A 19,760-nucleotide genomic window follows, 5' to 3' on the forward strand; every position below is an offset into this window, starting at 1 on the left:
AAATCGATTCATCAATGATTTACCACAATGAATTTGGTGTGATTCACTAAACATTCAGATTTTGATTTCCTATGTTTTTAAGTATACTTATAAGTTATAAATCTGTAAGGCCATATTTTAAAATACTTCAAATTCATACACAATTTAAGAAGTATTTTGTGACGCTACAAACTTTTTTCCAAATGAAAACTAATATTTTTTGAAAATGTTGATGCTTAATAATATATTAAATGTAAATTAAAATGAGTGGTTTCTGAGTTATTAAACTGTAAATAATACAAATAATAGATAGTTTTGTATAACATACACAATAAGTGTAATATATGTATATTGTATAATGTAGTATTTCTAGTCCAGTACCTATTATACTTTGTCAATTTTTACAAATTTACTATGCGATTTCAATAAATATATTTTATCGATATTTATATAGTATATATTTATATTTTCCACGCGATACAGCTTCAATTACATAACAACTCCATGTATTGAAAATTATGGTCGTTACTCTTTAACCACACTTAGAAATTCCAAAAATAGGAGTTTTAATAAATGCATTATTAAAGGCATTACAATATAACAATCACAGATAAAAAAAAATATTTCCCTCGTTTATTTTATAAAGCTTTCTATCATACATATTCTATTATTTAATTCAAATAAAAGTGTCATCAATGGGTGATTTCCAGTATAGCATCATACGCACGATTTTAGTTCAGTTAGGGATTCACACTTTTACCTAAGATTAATAACAATTCCATAGGTGAGGGAGGTCCAATTCAACCTCATTTACATTATTTTTTGGTAAATAGTAATTAAATAGTTGGTTAAAACTTAAAACAAATTATAGAGTTGGTCTACGTCTAAATTTAGAGTATTTAATCTGATCGATGGTCAGCTATTTCAGGCTGTAATAAACGGAGTAATAATCACTATGGTAGAGATTTATCAATGTTCTTAACAAACCAAAAAAGACTGACTTTATGACTCTCGATATTTTTTCATTGCCATTTTACAATTTATTTTATATCTATTAAAAATGGTCCACGATTAATCTACTCTGTGTATTAATATTATAGTGGTAAATAAGATTTTATTTTGTAAAAGTAAGAAATTTCAGAGGAGGTTAGGTTAGGACCCTAGAACCCTATTCCTGCATACGCCACTGGAGGCTTCTTTCCTCAAATAATATACCTAACTCATGTTCTATTATATTCTTAACCCACATATACTTATTAAATCTACGTTATAGGTTATATATTTTCTCCTAAAAATAAAAAAAATTATTTAATTAAAGCTTAAATAATTCAATTTTTAATAAAAATAAAAATTGTATAACAAATTCACTGAATAAAGTTTATTTTTTCTTTAAACTCTAATTAATTTCATATTTGATATCAATTAATTTATTATTTTATCTACATTTAAAGAAAGTAACTACATTTGTTATTCTTTCTCTTCTTCCAACATTTTTCGAATGTCTAATTTATTCATGAAATAATAACTACATTGTCTGCCTTTCTGTAAATTATAAAAAAATATTTAATTAATGAAATTGCATAGCGTTTAAAAATGATGTGACAAATACCATTTAAGTCAATACAAATATAAAAAAATTAGTCGTCTCTGGGAAAGCTATTTATGAAAATCAAAAGAACACTATACTTTCATTAATTGAATTAATATAATATTACATTGTTATTAAATTATTTAGTTTAAGACCATTTTTAAACTAAATAAATATTCGTTACAAAATTAATTTGATTTTTGATGACGTAGATTTTATAATTTGATTTATACATACCAGGTCTTTAGCTATACGATTGGCCCCACTTCCTATTAAAATTGTACTCATTGTTTCCACTTGATCTACAGACATTGCGTAATGTAGTGCGGTTCGTTCAATCTATAAAAAATAACATAATATACATTAGGTATATAAACACAATTATATACTTACAGTGATCGATTAAATTTTCCCTCCCTATAAAGAACTCTTATTTTGTCAAAATTGAACTTTGAATTAATATAAAAATATTTTTGATAAAACACCTAGAGCGTTGAAATAATCTAGTGGGGGTTGGGGAGCTAAACGAATGTCATCCGCAGCTCTCTATTATTTTTTAAGAGAATCCTACACCAACGTGTGTTGTTTTCGTCATGTAAACGTATGACATAACAAATTTGTGTTCAGCCGTAAATTCCCTGTAGTACCTAACCTAATTTCTAAAGGTTACGTATAATGAGTGAATTGACCTATTACCAAAATTAAAGCCAAGAACGTTATCATCTATATTTTTACATGTTTTTGCGATGTTTTAATTTTTAAGCAATTTTTTTAAGTATGTAAAACATTACAGAACATTATCAGAACTAACTTACAAATTAAAATATCATACACAACCCATGTCAAAACACAGATAATTTTCTTACTTTTAAGTTTAGTAACTAAATTAGAACTATTGATCACAAATTGGTTATCTATGTTATACGTTTATAAGACTGAGACAACATATTTTATAAGTGTGGCGTCTTCTTAATAAAAACATGATTACACATTTTACTAAAACAGTACAATTTGCTAACACAGGGATTTATAGGAATATCAATTCAATATTTAAAGAACTTTAAAATCGTAATCATTTCCATAAGTCCATACAATAAAATAAAATTATTTTCTCTTACGTTATCAAGCACAAACAATGTGGTAGGAAAATTTTCCGCAATTAACCGTAAGATCTCTTCATTCTGACTTAGCACAGCTATATGTAAACTGCACCGACTTCGTTCGTTCTTCGCCATAGCCAACATGACACACTCGTCATCCCGCTCGTGCAACATTTCTTCAACTTGATCCTGGGCTCCCAAAAAAATTTCTCGATGTAATCGCTTTCGTTTTTCCTTGATATCATATTTTGTTTCAAACCAACCAAAATGATTAATATTGTTTAGTTCATATTATAATTATATAGTTGTATACTATTTTACTAACTTCAAAAGTCGGTATACTTTGAAGGATAGCTGATAAGTGAGAGTGACCTCTACTTAATGGCAATGTCAAAATGTCTTTATCTGTGTTCAAATCCAAAATATGGTTGTACCCTTCCAATAAAAGATTTATTACTTTGTTGTGTTCACCTAAATATGTGAATTTAATACAATTAATACAATTAAAATTCTGAATTTCATAGTGATGTACATTAATTTAATTACAATAAATTTGAATAGATATTTTTTTTATTAGAAATATCAACAATCTTTACATTACTATTAGTACAGTAAGCAGAAGTTATATCTAATAAACAGTGTAAAAATTAGAAAAATCAAAAAAATAATAATTTATTGGTTTAAGTGAAAGGACCATCCAGCGTTGGAACATCTAAATAAATACGAAAACTCATACTTAACATTAATTTCTTACAGTATTTTTGTATTAACAAATCTTGTTATTAGCTACAAAATTATTTATTTTATTATTAACCATCACAAAGAATTTTTTTTTTTTGCAAACAGAACATTATGAATATGTATTTTTTTTTACTTTTATCAACATTTAATGTTTGAGGGCTTAATTTAGTAGGTTATTCAGTTTAATAGTAGAACAGTTTTTTGTCTTAAGCATGAATGTGCTAACTAGTAACTAAAGCATAATTTTCTATTTACACTAATAATATAATAAGTTATTAAATATGTTAATGATAATTTAATAATACATTTCTGATACCTTACCCCTGGCTATAATATGAACCACGAACTTATCAATAGTTTTCACATTTTCTCCAATATTCGAACTCATGGCAATATCTCTTGGAGTTCTATAATATTCATCTCGAAGTGCAATATTCGCATCAAGTTCTTCCAACAACTGAAAGAATGCATTGCGGTTATGTGTTCTAGATGCAGCATAATGTATCATGTTCATCCCAAATTCATCCTAACGAAATAAAATTAGTATTTTTAATAGTGTATAATAAAAATAATTATATCATCTAAACGTCTTACACGACTAATTTTCTTAAATTCTGGCTGATAGTTACTGAATACATCCCAAGGTCTAAATATATTTTCAAAAACCTGAGGTTGATCTCCGTCGAATATACCTTGTGTCTGAACTCTGGGTTGCAACACCTGAACACAATATAGTGGCAATGAAACCACCATAAAGGAACGTTTCAGCTAACCATGATTATAGGATATGATTATAAATCATAATTATGGATTTACTATTAATATGTTTTAATTTTAAAATACTGAGGACAGAGAATCATAAAATATAGTTCATTAAAATCAAAATATTTCTGTATTTTAGTGATATTTTTTATTGCTGTAAATAAAATGCACATATTTAGACACAATATTCCATCAAACACTCTGATAATCATGTAACAAACATAATACAAATAAAATATATTAGCATAATATTGTGATAGTCTGAACAGAAATTGTTAACTAAAGAAATTAGAAAATCAATAAAAAATAAATCAACTATACAATAATTTTCAATTGAAATTAAACCAGTTATTTTAGGATAAGAATACAATGTACATTCAAAACCTTTATAAGAGCAATAATTCCCAAAAAATGAAGGAAATTTAGGGTTAAGTATTTGTTAAATTCAAAAAAAAAAATTCGTTTTTTTTTTACTATTCTATTTTCTATAATATTTTTAAATAGACATTTTGTTTTGATAAAAATTAATAGGTACATATTTTAAAAAATACAGTAATTACAATTCAATTATTACAATCTTTAAAATTTAATCTCACATAAAAATTATTATGAATTACATTATATGTCAAAAAGAATAGTTAACTAAATAGTTATCTTATAGTTAAATTTTAGTTTTTAAATTATATTAACTTAGCCAAACTTACTCCGCTTTCTTGATCTAATTGCGGATCATCGTAATGGTTGGTCAAATGTTCAGCCAAGTATAGAGTGGGATTTGATGGTCGACGTTTTATAAGTTCCTTCAAACCAGAAGTTAGTGGTTTTCTGATGGCTAAAATAAATATTACATAATATAACTTTTGTAATGCTGTAGAAAACTTATATATTAAATAATATTTGACAATTTATTACAGCTCTGATAGTGATAATTTAAGAATAATAATTTTAATTATCCTTTTAATTTTTCAACCAGTTCTTTGAAAAAAAATGTATGTCAATAATACATTTTAATTTTCAATTAATATATAATATGCATCAATGCATCATATTAATTTAATCAATAAATTAGTATTCAATTACCTTTTATTAAGTATTCTCTGTCCTCTGCAGAAAATTGACTTGCACTCATAACCACTGAGAGCAATTTTCCAGAACTATTAGAAGATCCTAAGTAAATAAAATCAATTATTATTAATTTTATTATTTAACAAATCATTTCAGTTGTATTAACTATCCATATCTGTATCAATATTTTCCTCTTCGACCGTTTCCGTGACGTAAGTTACGTAACCTAAAGTTTTACGTATCTTTTCTGGATCAAATGTGACATCACTTTTTCCAAAAGTTTGTGGCGTATGGTAATCAGCTTGAAATTCCTATGAATATTTCATGAACATTACTATGGATACACACCAACAACAAGGGTTCATATAATATGTAACTGTCAAGTACAAAATTAGTTCAATCACTTTTTAATTGACAACAGTTGGCGGGTTATGATGCCATGATGGACGAAATAGATATACCACCTACCTATGTGTTTACTGTTTACATATACAAATATTAATAAGTTATTAATATATGAATTTAAAGTACAAATAAATTGATGTTTACTCACCATAACCAACAACACTTTTAAATTTAATATTAAATTAGTATCTATAATATCTTTGCTAAGATGAACTTTGGGGTCAAATGTAGACAACAGTAGTACAGTAATATAAAATATCCTAAACGCGCATGATCAATCACATTATGGTTGGCTATCACTTTTTTGTTGCCAAAAGAATGGTAATTATATTAAGTAAATTATATTTAACCAAATTCTAACCAGATCTTGTTGGTTAATGATGGTTTTAGGTCAAAAATAGAAAATTTGTGATAATTGTCTTAACAATTATTGGAAAAAATCGGTGTTCGAAAAGTTCACTTGAAAATTGAAGTCATTCACATAAAATTATTTTTTAGACAGAAACATGGTTATGTTTAAGTTCTTCTGGTCGTGCTTTCAAATTAATATTTTACAAATCTTTAAAGGAAACAATGAGTATGGCATAATATATGAGATATAACCTGACTAATAGTATCTGTATTAGCCGGCTATCTATTATTATAATATATCTATCTATAGTTTTGCTTCAGTTGAAATATTATTAAATTTTTTTTTGTCAAAATCAGTTGAGTATTTTTTTTAGCACAATATAAATGTCAGAAACATACACTTTGTCTCCAATAAAGTATAATAGATGTTAGTCGATACTCAATTTTACATTTATATAGAATAGATTTATTAACCTAAATGAAAAAATTTATTACAATACAGAAAATTATATCCAATCGTAAGAACTATTGTTATATCTGTAACACAGAATACTTCCACAGGATACTCCTTAAGTAGTACAAAAAAAATCAGCAATTTGAAAATACGGTCTCTAATTGTGCTTTGAATATTCTAAAAATTAGAATTTGAATAAATGTACTATTAATGGGGAAAATGGGGGCTTAAAAAATCAACCTATATACAAGGATTAAACAATAATTGAAGTATAAACACTTCCAGAGCATCAAAAAATCTATGTATGTAACTTTTATTGAAAACTGTCCATTAGTTTTTGAGTCTATTGAGATAAAAGAAACAGACAAATAATATTAATTTATATATAATATATATGTATAAAAAATCTTAACATGCATGAAATAAATACCACATTTATTAGCCTAAATTGAACGCATAGCGCATATTTTTTAAATAATTATGAACATTCATGATAATATCTTGAACATTGGATAAAAATATGAATTTGTCAACATATCTATTTACCGTGTAGACAAAATGTTAATACAATAACATGGTATTAATATAAAAAATTAATTTCATTTGAACTCAGAAATGTTTTTCGTAAACAATGGTTTATCATTCAATTTAAATTTAACATAATATGTCACCTATTACAGTAGCCTAGTCGTAAACACTCAAAAGTCAAAACAGCATCATGTACAACAGACTCCAAAATGAATTCCACAAATTGTTTGTTAAAATTAAATACAGTTAAATGTCTGTCACTCTAAGATCTTGAAATTACAAAAAAAGCCAATATCAGTTAAATTAGTATATGGATATTAAATTCTTAAATGTTTGTATTTTATACTTTTTTGCATAAATCATTTTTTTCGTTATTTTGAGACTAAATTATTGAATATCAAGCATTGAACATATATATATATATATATATATATATTAACAATGAACTAAATACTTAGTAACAGAACCAAGTGAATCAAAAGTGAAATTACCTCTAAATGAGTTTCTCTATCCAACAATTGATCTATAAATGTCTTATCTTGCATATAATTTATATAATCTATTGCAGTCCATCCTTGCAAGTCAATCAATTTTAAAGTTTCTGGAAACTTATTCATCAGGTATCCAAACACATCAAATTGTTCATAGATAACTGCCGTGTGTAAAGGAGTTAAGCCTAAGCCACTTCTAGATTCACGAGCTAAACAGAACTTCCTTCTATCTAAAAGCTGAATTAATTCATCCAAGTCTCCTACAGCACAGTAACGATGAATCTGGTCAATTTTATTCTGAAAGTTATAATATTTTAGTTTTCTAATGGCTAACATAACAAAAAAAATACATCATCATAAAATTAATAGTCAAGTACAATTTCGATCGACTTAGAATCTCATACAGACTTATAATATATTATATTTAATATCGAAACTAAAATTAAGTACTAAATATTTTACTAGATAGTTTTTTGTAATACTCATTCAACATTGTTTTATTCTTTTTTTTATCATATTGAAAAACAACTTAAAGTTTTATTTATTTTTTTGCGTACACAAATGGGACAAAATTAATTTCGCCACCATAAATTTAAAGTATTTATTTACTTTTTATAAAAAGCCATGACGAATAGGATACAAACCACAAAATGTTCTTACAGAATATGCACACCATTTCGATTAAATTGATTGAAATTTGTACATAGAATGTATAGAGAAGAACACCATTTTTTTAAAAGGTTAAAAAATGATAAGACAATTTATACTCTCGTATTAAAAAACGGACATTGTTTTAATTGAACTCTACTCAGGATTCTTATTTAAATGCAATAATTTATTATTTCTTTAAAATGTAATAATTGACTGACTTGTACTGGCCTTTCATTCTAGTGAAAAATAAAGTAATGATTTTCTTTTAATTAAAAATTATTTATTTTTAAACCTTTTTTCAATAATTAAATTACCTATAAAATGTATAATAACCATTTCCTATATATATTAACTGGATATTAACTGTCAATAATTCAATACTTACAGCATAAAATGGTATTTTATCAAGAAAATCTTGAATTTCTGGTATGTCTGATCTTATTCCTTCGAGTTTTTCATATTTACCATCTAAAATGTAATCAGCTATTTGTTCGAGGCTACCTTGTTTTACTATTATTTGAGCTGAGTTTATACGTTCCTAAATATGAGAAAAGATAAAGAAATTACAAAATATTCTAATTATGATACTTAAAAACGTAATATTTATAGCTAGGTAATATGTAAATATATTGTTATATTTAAAAATTAAAAAACTTAATATTTTTCGTTGAAAAGTGTAACTTTTTATTTTTAATACAATTATTGAATTTTAGATTATCCTCAGCTACAAAGTATAATCCACCTCATATTATAAAAATAACCTCAGCAGAGCCGGAACTAGGGCCTGGAAGGGTGACGCCAGTCAGGGGCTCAGCGTATTCAATGATTATGGGGGGAGCTCAACATTTGATGGATTTTTGAGGATAGGAGGGGGGTGCAAAATTATCATCTTGCCAAAAGCACTACTATTGCTGGGCATAGTCTCTGAACCTCAGGTGGTTGTGTCAGTGGCGTACCTGTGGGGGGGCAACAAGGGCATTCCCCCCCCCCCCCCCGAGAAGTTTTTGATGCCATAATGCAATTTCATTGTCCAGCTTAAATAATGTATTTAATAATTAACCAGAGGTTAGGACTCGTCTGCGATAGGGTATTGTTAAAAATATTCGTGGGCATACGCTTTCTTGAAGTGGTTAAATCTTAGGTGTCAATGATACAATCTTAATATCAAGTCAATTTTTTGTTTTACTCGCTAGAATACGCTTACAGCCCTTATCATAATTATCAGATTAGAACTATGCAAGTATTTTTCAACGCATAACTAAATGAAAAACAATGAAACCACACAACGAATTTTCGTTTTGAATAAACTCTTAAAATAAAACGTATTAGGTATGATCATTAAAACAAAAATTGTCTATACATGAACTAAAAATGTTGAGTAAATATTTCATCCCAAATGTTGTGAATTGTATTTTGTTACTCACATTCTTATAATATGACAAAATTAATTTTAATAATCATTGTTATGAATTTATAACTAAACGATTCAGAATGAGTTACGGGAAATATATATATTATATTAATATGATGCATAATGCATATACTTATACGTTATACAGTTTTACCTGTACGGCTGCATATGTCATACCCACATGGCTACACACTCGACACTCATTTAAATATATACAATTATACATTTATACATATTATTCTAAATTTCCAAGCATAACAAGTTAAAAATAGACATAATATATTGATATTTGTATAAACCGTCTGTAATAGTAAATATTTAATACTATCTGATAAATGAAAATTACAAATAATTATAAAACATTGTGTTTTCATCACCGAAAATTCTGATAGAGATATGGATTAGGGGGCTATACGGCCATATACCCGAGTATCGTCGTTTATCTAGAATATACGCTAAAAATAAAACTAGAGAAGTGAGTATACCCCCGGATACCCCGCAATACACCACTGCTCGTAAGTATGAGGCAAAGTAGAAAAGAATTCATCCATGTATTTTATATTATTATTGTTTTTACATAAATAAATTGTTATTTGTTGTTTGTTATTTCAAGTAAATAAAAATACCTGTTTCAATAATTTGTTAAATAGGTACCTACCTATATAATTATTACATCACTCGCTTCAAGCCGCTATGATACATTCCTAACGTTCATCAACTATTAATAATTGTATCATCTGATTGTCTACATAAATATGTTTATTATTGATGTTATAAAGTTGGAAGAAACAAAATAATACTTCAATAAATAATTCCTTATTTTACTTTTAATTCCTAGATTTAATAACCAGAAACTAGTCTATTTTAATTTGAGTAAAAAATGATACAAATATACAATCTGGCCTGGTCCAAAATCATATTTTATTTTTTTTATGCATAGTAATATAAAACTAACGATAAAAGGAGTGCTTTTATTCACGTTATTATCAAACAATTCTTTTACCTGTATTTCGGTAGACTTCAATTCATTATTATCAGAATATTCAATATTATTTATATCATTTAAACTATTAACTCTGTATACCGGACCATCCATAGGTAAAATTTCTTCCAACAGACCATTATTTAATGCTTGCCTGACCTCACCCAACGTAAGACTATTAGATTTTGGAACAATGTTGTTTGTTCTACGGGTGTCTTGAAATTCTGCAGATTTGCTATATAATGAAATATAATTGTCATATCTATTATGAGGATCATTATTTGTTTTATATTCTTTATTATCAACATCGTCAATGTCTTGAAGTTCCGATTGAGAGTATAAAGAAATAAAATTATTATCTCTATTCTCAGGTTCGCTATTTTCACCGTTATCAATATTATCGTCAGTATTTAATTGTTCCGATTTAATATATAAGGAATTGTTATCATTTTTAGTTCTATTCTTAGGATTGATCTCTTCTTTATGTTCATTTTTATCAACGGCATCAATATTATTAATATTTCCAACATTATTTGTGGTACCAACATTATATTTTCCAATTTCAATACTATCGATATTTTTATCGTCATTTGTGATTTCAGCGTTGTTGGTATAATCAATATTTGTTGGTTTTTTTTTTATTGTACTACTAGTAGTTGAATGTGTTTGTATTTCATGTTCCTAAACAAACAACAAAACACTTATATAGAAAGGTTTTTGTCTATAAACTTTATATGTCAATAGATACGTACTTGAGTTGGCATATTTTTAGATTTTAATTTGCTTATAGATTTATCAACAGGTTCATAGAAAATATTCCAGTCCCAAGAAGCTGGAAACTCTGATGCAATTCTTGGTGCTTTTGGTAGAACGGTTAATAAATCTTGTGGAAAGTCATTTATCTTCGCACCATTACTTTTAGGAGTTCTACCATTCTTAAATACAAAAACGAAATTCATGTTTTTATCATCACGAAATGTATTTAAATACAAAACATTCAAATCTAATTTGAATAATATTTAATAATATTTATAAAAATGCATTATATAACTTCAGTTGTACTTTATAGTTTATACTATGTTGCGCTCTACCACACGATTACATTTATGGTATTTAATGCAAGTAAGTATAGAAAGTTCGAAGAGGATTTTGAGGCTAAAAATTATAAAAAATATGTTTAGTACAACTCCTTATATGCTTTCAATTTATAATATTATATCATAATAACAGATATAAATATATAGTTAACTATTGCAGGTATTATTGAGGTATCTTATTGAAATGCGGTGAAAAGGAATCAATTAATGAGGCACATTTAACGCCTTATCTTAAGGGAAATAGCACAAATATTGAATTTTTTTCTAATTTTTCAATATATTTTAAAAGAATACAATTTAAAAGCTGATATTTAGGGATAAATAACTAGACAAAGACGATAGCACCGTTTATTTGATATAATAATATTTAATAATATATTAGCTATTTATAATTTTTTTAATAATACCTACACTACCTATTTATAATAACTTTGAGCAGGTATTATTTATTTCGTCAATAAAACCACTGTTATAAATTATAATCCACTAATAAGCAACTTACAAGAATATAATATTGTTTAAATATTGCTTTAGAGTGGCAAAAACAGTAGAGCGCTTACTGCAGTAACAATGACTGTTGCCAGTAGAGCCTTCCGACGAGAAAGCCATACACAGCTCGATATGATTTAGTACGTTATGTAAAATTGTATGTACATAATAACGATAATAATGATTATAACCATATAACAAAAATTATTTTATTGATTATGATTTATGAATTTATGATTATAAACAAATATCTCATAATTTAATAAACCAATTGTATAGGTAAAACATGCTTAAGTTATTGTAATATTTAAGCATTGGAAAAATCGATGACTCAATAATAGATACATAATATTAAGTGTGTAAGCATAAGCACTGACGACAAACCTTATCAATTAAATTTTCATTTGCTCCAGCTTCAACAAGTTTATTATACATAAGTGAAATTTGTTTTGGCGGAGAAATATAAACATAATGCAGTGGTGTTCTACCATCATTATCTCTAATGTTCACTATTTTTGGATTTTTATTTAATATGTATTCTACAATACTGAGACGACCTAGTCCTACAGCCTGAAAATAATTTATTTCATTATTATTGTATGAATTGCAAGTAAAAATAAATTTTAACCTTATGTAATGGCGTTAATCCATTCTTGTCTTTACTAGCTAAGACTTCTAGAGGGACAGGATCACGATTCAGTTTTTTCAATAACACAAGATTATCGTCAATAACAGCCTTATGAATTTCTTTGATAATACCCTTTAACAAATGAAAAAAGCAATGCTAAAAAAATGTATTTCAACAAAAGTGTAGACATTTAAAAGTTACCATTATATAGGGCACCGCTTTCAAAAACTTGTTCACTGTTGTTTGTTTGCTAGTCTCAGTCAACAACTTATCTCCCAGTCCAGACCATATGACATTTGAAAGCTGTTTTATGTTACATTCGTGTATCCATATTCTTATGTTGGAAGGTTTTATAGGAACCTCTATAGAGATTAGGAAAATACAATCAACCAATCTTACAAAAATACATACATATGCACTAACTGCGTTACACAAGGCAAAGATTTGTTTTTTTTCTTATAAATATTTATATAAAAATATGTATAAGCCATATTTTTTCTAATAATTATAATAGTAATCAATGACGACCAGTGCATTAGCATCAATGTCTCATCATTTTAAAACGAATATGTTCATAATAATTTATGTTTTTATCATGAAGAGTTTTACATGTAATGACTGAGAATTTAAAAGTTAAATGACGAACACTAACTAAATGTTATAATAAACCATTCAATTTTAGATATAAGACAAATAAAAATTAGAGTACAACACGATTTTCACATCTATTTTAAAGTTTTGAAAAATACGGTACTAAAAAAATAAAACCAATAAATCAAAGACTATGCAAAAATAAAATTTGAGTAATTTAGAAGGTGACAATCACAGATATACTGAACACTGGAACAAGTTTACTGGAGTTCATTTTTTATCAAATATATTAGAAAAATAATAAAATGGCATAAAAAAAAATAACAATATAATATAATCATTGTAATCTGCTTTAAAAGAATAAAAACGGTTTTGAATATTTTTTATATATTAAAATAAAATATAAATTTTTTTTTACTTTAAATGTTTACATAACCTATATGTATTACTATAACTATGAGTCTAAAATATAAACTGAACAAGTAATCACAATATTTTTTCGAAACTCTTAAATATGTTACAAATTAATTCTAACAGAAATTAAATTACCTTTATCTGAACCATCGCTTTTATAATTATTTGGCAATGTAATATTTTCACTGTACTCTAAATAATAAGTTGGCGTTTTATTATTTATATCTAATGTGTTAGGATCAGCACCGGCTTCTAACATCAAATCCCAAACCCGTGAAACTTCTGAACAGGAACATATATAATGCAATGGAATTCTCAAAGTCTAAAAGTTAAAAAACCATATCAGTTATATAAAATAACTTAGATTTTTAATAAAATTCTAAAAAAAAAAAAATTTTAAGAGTTTAAAATTTAAATTAATGTTACTGAATACTATGAAACATAAATTAAAATAATACTATTACAATAATGATGATTTAAGTTAATTAATTATGCAGTAAGGCTATGGTAAACGTTATTAGAATCATGTGTAGGTAAGTATTGTACTTACAGAGTATCTAACTGTTCTAATTAGTAATTACCTACCTAGTCTAAGTTCTTTTGTAAAATATAAATCATATTATATAAATTGATATTGTTGGGTAATTAGTATTGATAAGCCAGATTTTAATTTAAGCAAGTTTATATTAAATATATATTTAAACTATTACTTTATCTTTAATGTGGACAGTTTGTGGATAGTTCTTAACGAGCCACTCAACAACATCTAAAAAGTCATAATAAACGACTTTGTGCAGTATAGTCACTCCATTTAAATCTTTGCTGCAAACTAATTTCGCAGGAAGTATTTTGTAAATATTTCTTGACGTGTTTCCATTTTCTAATAATAATTGCATATCTCTTAAATTTCCCTTACAAGCAGAATCTTGCAGCATATCCATACGGGCCTACAATATCACTGGCAAATTATTGAATGCAATATAGAATATCGTCACTATATATAATATTATATATATGAATATCAGAATATGATACATCACTGAACAGTGAACATCACTATCTAGTGATAGAAAATTATAAATTATAACCATACGTTGTACATCTCTGGTTTTTAAAATTACTTAAGTTTATAGTTAAGTATTTTTTTTAATTTAAAATTACAAATTCCTAAATGAAAGATTCTATATTATACGAGTATATTATTGGGTACATAATGTATATATATGGTACTATATAGTACTAATGTGTATGTCCTATACTATAGATAGTATAATATAGTAAATAATGAAAGTCAGAAACCCAGAACACCCGTCAACTGCAATATATCGCCTCCTGAATATTTGTCCGATCGTTACGACTTCCGTTCTCATGATTTCTGACTATTTATGATATCACTTTAAGCTCGACCAAGTGTATAAAACAATTAAATCGATACGTTATAGGTATTCGATGCAAATAGTTTTTATGAATATATATATTTGTAGTATATATTCTTTCAATAATAATATGAAACTTATAAGATTATTCTTGGAAATCTGAATTTATTATCCCTCGATTCACTTACAACAAATATCAATGTAATGTGATAATATTATACAATTATTGTATACATATGTAATATGCATTTTAAAATTGTATGATGTGTATTTACAGGTTTACAACAAAGTCATTTCTGCATTTTTTTTTTCATTTGTTAATTGATTATAAATACGGTTATCCTATATTTGAATTTACAACAAATATTTTATTAGTTCTATATATAGTTCTAGTACACCTTGTGTATAGATTACAAAATACCATTGTATTTAAACTTAAAATATTGAGGACCTTTCAATTAAAAATTCTAACGTAAGGATTGTAATCAAAATTAATTTTATCTACTTACCTAAATAACATTTAAACACACATAAACAAAAGTTAAAAACTTAAATAAAATACCTACAAAATGAAAAAAAAATATGGAGAGCTTGTTTAAAATTTTTAAATTATCGAAGGCATAAATGAGGTTTAACATTTATGTCTAATCTTCATGTTGAGGAAAATTTAACGAAACACATGAAAAAGACTATTACTATTACAATTTAAGTGTTTATTTACAGAATATAGATAATAAATATAATGTATAGTTGGCCCCACTGAGTTAATTATATTGTGAACTATTTTTGTTCTTTGAAGAAATGACTCTTTATTTGAATCAATCTATCCTCCGGCCACTTTGATATCTAAATTAATTTAGAGTGAATCATATGACATAAAAGTATAAGACATTATACTATGTTGAGATCGTAGAGAGAGAAACAATTAATGGACATCTTTGCAATATAAGTGTTTTTGATTACAGGGAGGGGAGTCTTCAGGCTTATTTATTTATAAAAAAAAAGCTCCCGAAGTATATTAATTAAATTTAAGCCTCAAAATAGTGTCTCTGAAATATTTGAGACATTTAAATTATAACATTATAACTATAACTATGACTACTATATAACCCATAAATTCAATATCATTGTGAATTATTCATATTTATTTGAGTTATTTATTAATATATAAGTACGTTATGTCATCATTTTCATTAAACACGACATATCTGACCTACAGTATTAATATTGATCGTTTTCAAATAAATGAGTATAATCAAAGAAAGCAAATATTACCTGAGTTTTACACTTATATAATTAAATATAATATGTATAAAATCCATACTTATGAATTGTACTACTTATATTTGAACCATCTTTTAGCGTACACTGAGCATATAATATATTATATATCTACCTACAATAATTATTAAAGACATAATAACTATTTACATTTTTTGGTTGTTTTTTATAATTTTTCTTATTAATATCTTAATTAATTAATAAAAATATTAAATACTAAAATACGTTTGTTTTTTAAAAAAAAGAAGTTTTTCTTTGTTTGTTGCTTTAATATGTGGTCCAGAATTTCGTGTAGCGTGCTGGGTTTGTTATTAAATAATTTTGTTTATTATACTTCATACATATAATAATCATTACAATATATTTTTTTTAATGATTTCTATACAATAAACTATAAAGGTAGTTGTAATAACATTTAAGTACATCTTAAACAGTATCCATTCAAGGTTTTATTTTATTAAATTAATTAATAATTATTAATTATTCACTTACGTAATTTTTAAGATTCTAAGTGAGGGGATGAATTTATTATTGGATTTAAAATGATGTGTGTGTTTGAAGACATATTTTAAAGTTAAAATAATGCTCCAATCTTTGACTTTGATGGACGTTTCTTTTCGAAAATCATATTTAGTTTCACCGTGTATCAATTTCCCAATTATTTACAAAACAATCCGAAAAACACAACCAAAAAATTACGGGAATTGGTATTTACCCGATATCAGTTTTAGACAAATTCAATTTTGTTTTTAATTATACCTACTTCAATAACAAATATCTGCAGCGACTTAAAAGTTTTACTTAATGTTTATTTTAATATTTTCTATGCATTCTAAATTTTAAGAATATTTTGGGTCTTTTTAATCTGTATTACAGATATTTGAAAATCTACCCTTTTCTTAGTTTGTACCTTTTCTATTTACCTATGTAAGATAACATTTTTGTTTGTTGTGTATTTTATGAGCTTAAAAATATAATTCAAGGTTTGAAAGTAAATCACAAGTTTTTCTTATAGCATAAATATAGAATATCGAATATAAATTTCACTATTTTTTTTTATAAGCGTTTTAAATCAAGACGAAATTTAAATCCTCGGGTTCCTTTATAAACTATTTTACAAGGAATAATAATAATAATTTGTGAGGTTAAAATGATTTAAAATTTTAAACTATAATATCTAGATGGGTAATGTACTTAAATTGTATGGTGGTACATTATATAATGAATTTGAAGTTCAAACTTTAAATTCAGTACAGTTCAAAACAAACTTTATTAATTGTATTAAATGTTTTAAATCGTATGTTTGAAAAATCTTCATATTATTATCTTTAAAATATAAAATACATCATTACATTTTAAAACGGAAATATTTTAATTTTTTGTACTTCCTTACAAAATCAAAATATTAATACAATGCCTAATATATATACCTCATATGCATCTGGAAAATTAATAGGTACACTTAACTAATATAATCTATTGAATTTAAATAAATTGTAAAATCATTTAAATATAATCGTATATTTACTATATAAATCGGAACTGATTGCAAAAACGCTTTGATTTTAGGATTTGACGAATAATGTCCAATTAATTTATAGCCTTCACCATTCAGTAACTTTTCTTCCAAACTCTGCAAGTTTCCATCCTTAATCAGTTTTTTTACTTGATATTGGTTCATAGGTAATGCTAAAATAATAATTTTGAAAAATTAATTATGAATTTAATATATTATTTTTTACTTACCCCTAGGAAGATTATAATTAACATAGCACATATTTGGCCCTAAACCAAATACATCATTTTTTGGAAATTTTTTTCGACATTTCTGTATGAGAGGTTTCATTTAAATTTTCAATTAGATTCATTGATATCAATTTATGATTTTAAAAAAAAATACAAAAAAGTATGATGTACCTACCTATAGAATCTAACACTAATGAAAAAAAATATCTTGTCCAAGGTAGCAAGAAACGCCGATGACCCCGCAGTCCAATGCAGTCGTTACTCGTTGCTAACAACATTCAATATCGACAGGGTTGATGGTCATCGGGATTAGTTATGATCATAAGGAAGGGGAAGTATGTATCAATTTTTTTTTTAATTGTTTAAATATTATATGAGTAATAAGTACTAATGTAGTAAAATTATTACATATTAAAATCAAAGGGCTCCGTTTAATTTTTCTCTAAAACAAAATATACAACATTTTAAGTATAATAAATTAGGTACCTAATTACTACTACACAGTCCAACTAATAATCTTCTGTTCGATGTATTATAATGCTTCATTTCATTTCATATTAAGCCGCCTACCAATCAAAGCCAAACGAGAAAATGATTGAATTAAAGTTGAACACATCCATTTTACAGTGACTATCTCTAGACACACGCGTTACCCACTTAACTGCTTTTTAAATTTTAAATTTTAATAATATTTTTATTAGTACATTTTGTATTAAAACGATTTATAAGTTACAATAATCATAATTTATGACGTTTTGTTTTTAATTATATTTATATAATATATTGAATATTAAATGATAAAAAAAATGTTTTGATTTGTATTTTTCTTTAATAAAGTGCATTAATTTATTTGCATTTGTATATTGTTTAATATTTTTACTTTAAATATTTTATCCGTGGGGAACTGTCCCCAATTTGGAAACGTCCAAAGAATGGGGGGGGGGGGGGCATGGGAGCGGAATGTCCTAGATTCGGATAAAAATAAAAATATATGAACTGTTATTAGCCCATCCGTTAGTCATAAGCTCATAACAGTCCTAAGCTCATAACACTCATAACCTATCATCGAGCTGATTTCTCTATAATATTAGACGACGACGTTTAGTGACGTTTATGATTAATAAAATGATTCTTAAAACAGTCATAAATACTGATCCGCATACATTGTTATCTGTTGATTGGGACATACACTAATGTATAATGCTAACAAATATAAATTTACAATATAAACAATGGTAATATAGATACACAATACACATATTAGTTATTACATATTGATATCATATATTATGCTTAAGAATTTATGAATGTATCTTATAAAAATAAAATACCAAAACATTACTAATAAAGTAATAAATAAGAATATAATTGACTGTTAACCATGTTTTAATTTATTAAATATGAAGCTTAACACAGAATACAAGTGACAAATTTACAAATTTTAAATTATACTGTCAATCTGATATCTGAGATTTAATGTACCTATTTACCCATTGGTATTCTTAAGTTATGTTGGCAGTGGGTGGGTGAAGGACCACATGGTAAACTTTGCAATTCTATTTGTTTTCTCACTCCATTAAAAATAAAAATATCCTTAAAATACCATTGATATAACGGTTTACGAGCGCTA

The 19,760-nt window shown here is 25.9% G+C and overlaps 1 protein-coding gene across 1 annotated transcript; it reads right to left on the reverse strand.

Annotated features, from left to right (window-relative positions):
* Positions 1-1,354: 1,354 nt before the first annotated feature.
* Positions 1,355-18,778, reverse strand: LOC111028747. Its single transcript, XM_022307487.1, has 20 exons — positions 18,131-18,778; positions 17,913-18,073; positions 14,438-14,674; positions 13,863-14,049; positions 12,924-13,084; positions 12,723-12,854; positions 12,479-12,664; positions 11,261-11,443; positions 10,530-11,189; positions 8,501-8,653; positions 7,465-7,761; positions 5,402-5,546; positions 5,251-5,337; positions 4,875-5,002; positions 4,003-4,128; positions 3,730-3,934; positions 2,993-3,138; positions 2,686-2,901; positions 1,805-1,906; positions 1,355-1,521 (listed from the first exon to the last, which is right to left on the reverse strand). Exons 1-20 carry the CDS (start codon positions 18,228-18,230, stop codon positions 1,447-1,449), a joined length of 3,687 nt encoding a protein of 1,228 aa, XP_022163179.1. The 5' UTR covers positions 18,231-18,778; the 3' UTR covers positions 1,355-1,446.
* Positions 18,779-19,760: the final 982 nt, after the last annotated feature.

Source organism: Myzus persicae, unplaced genomic scaffold, assembly GCF_001856785.1.
Source record: "Myzus persicae strain clone G006 unplaced genomic scaffold, MPER_G0061.0, whole genome shotgun sequence".
Classification (NCBI taxonomy): Eukaryota; Metazoa; Arthropoda; class Insecta; order Hemiptera; family Aphididae; genus Myzus; species Myzus persicae.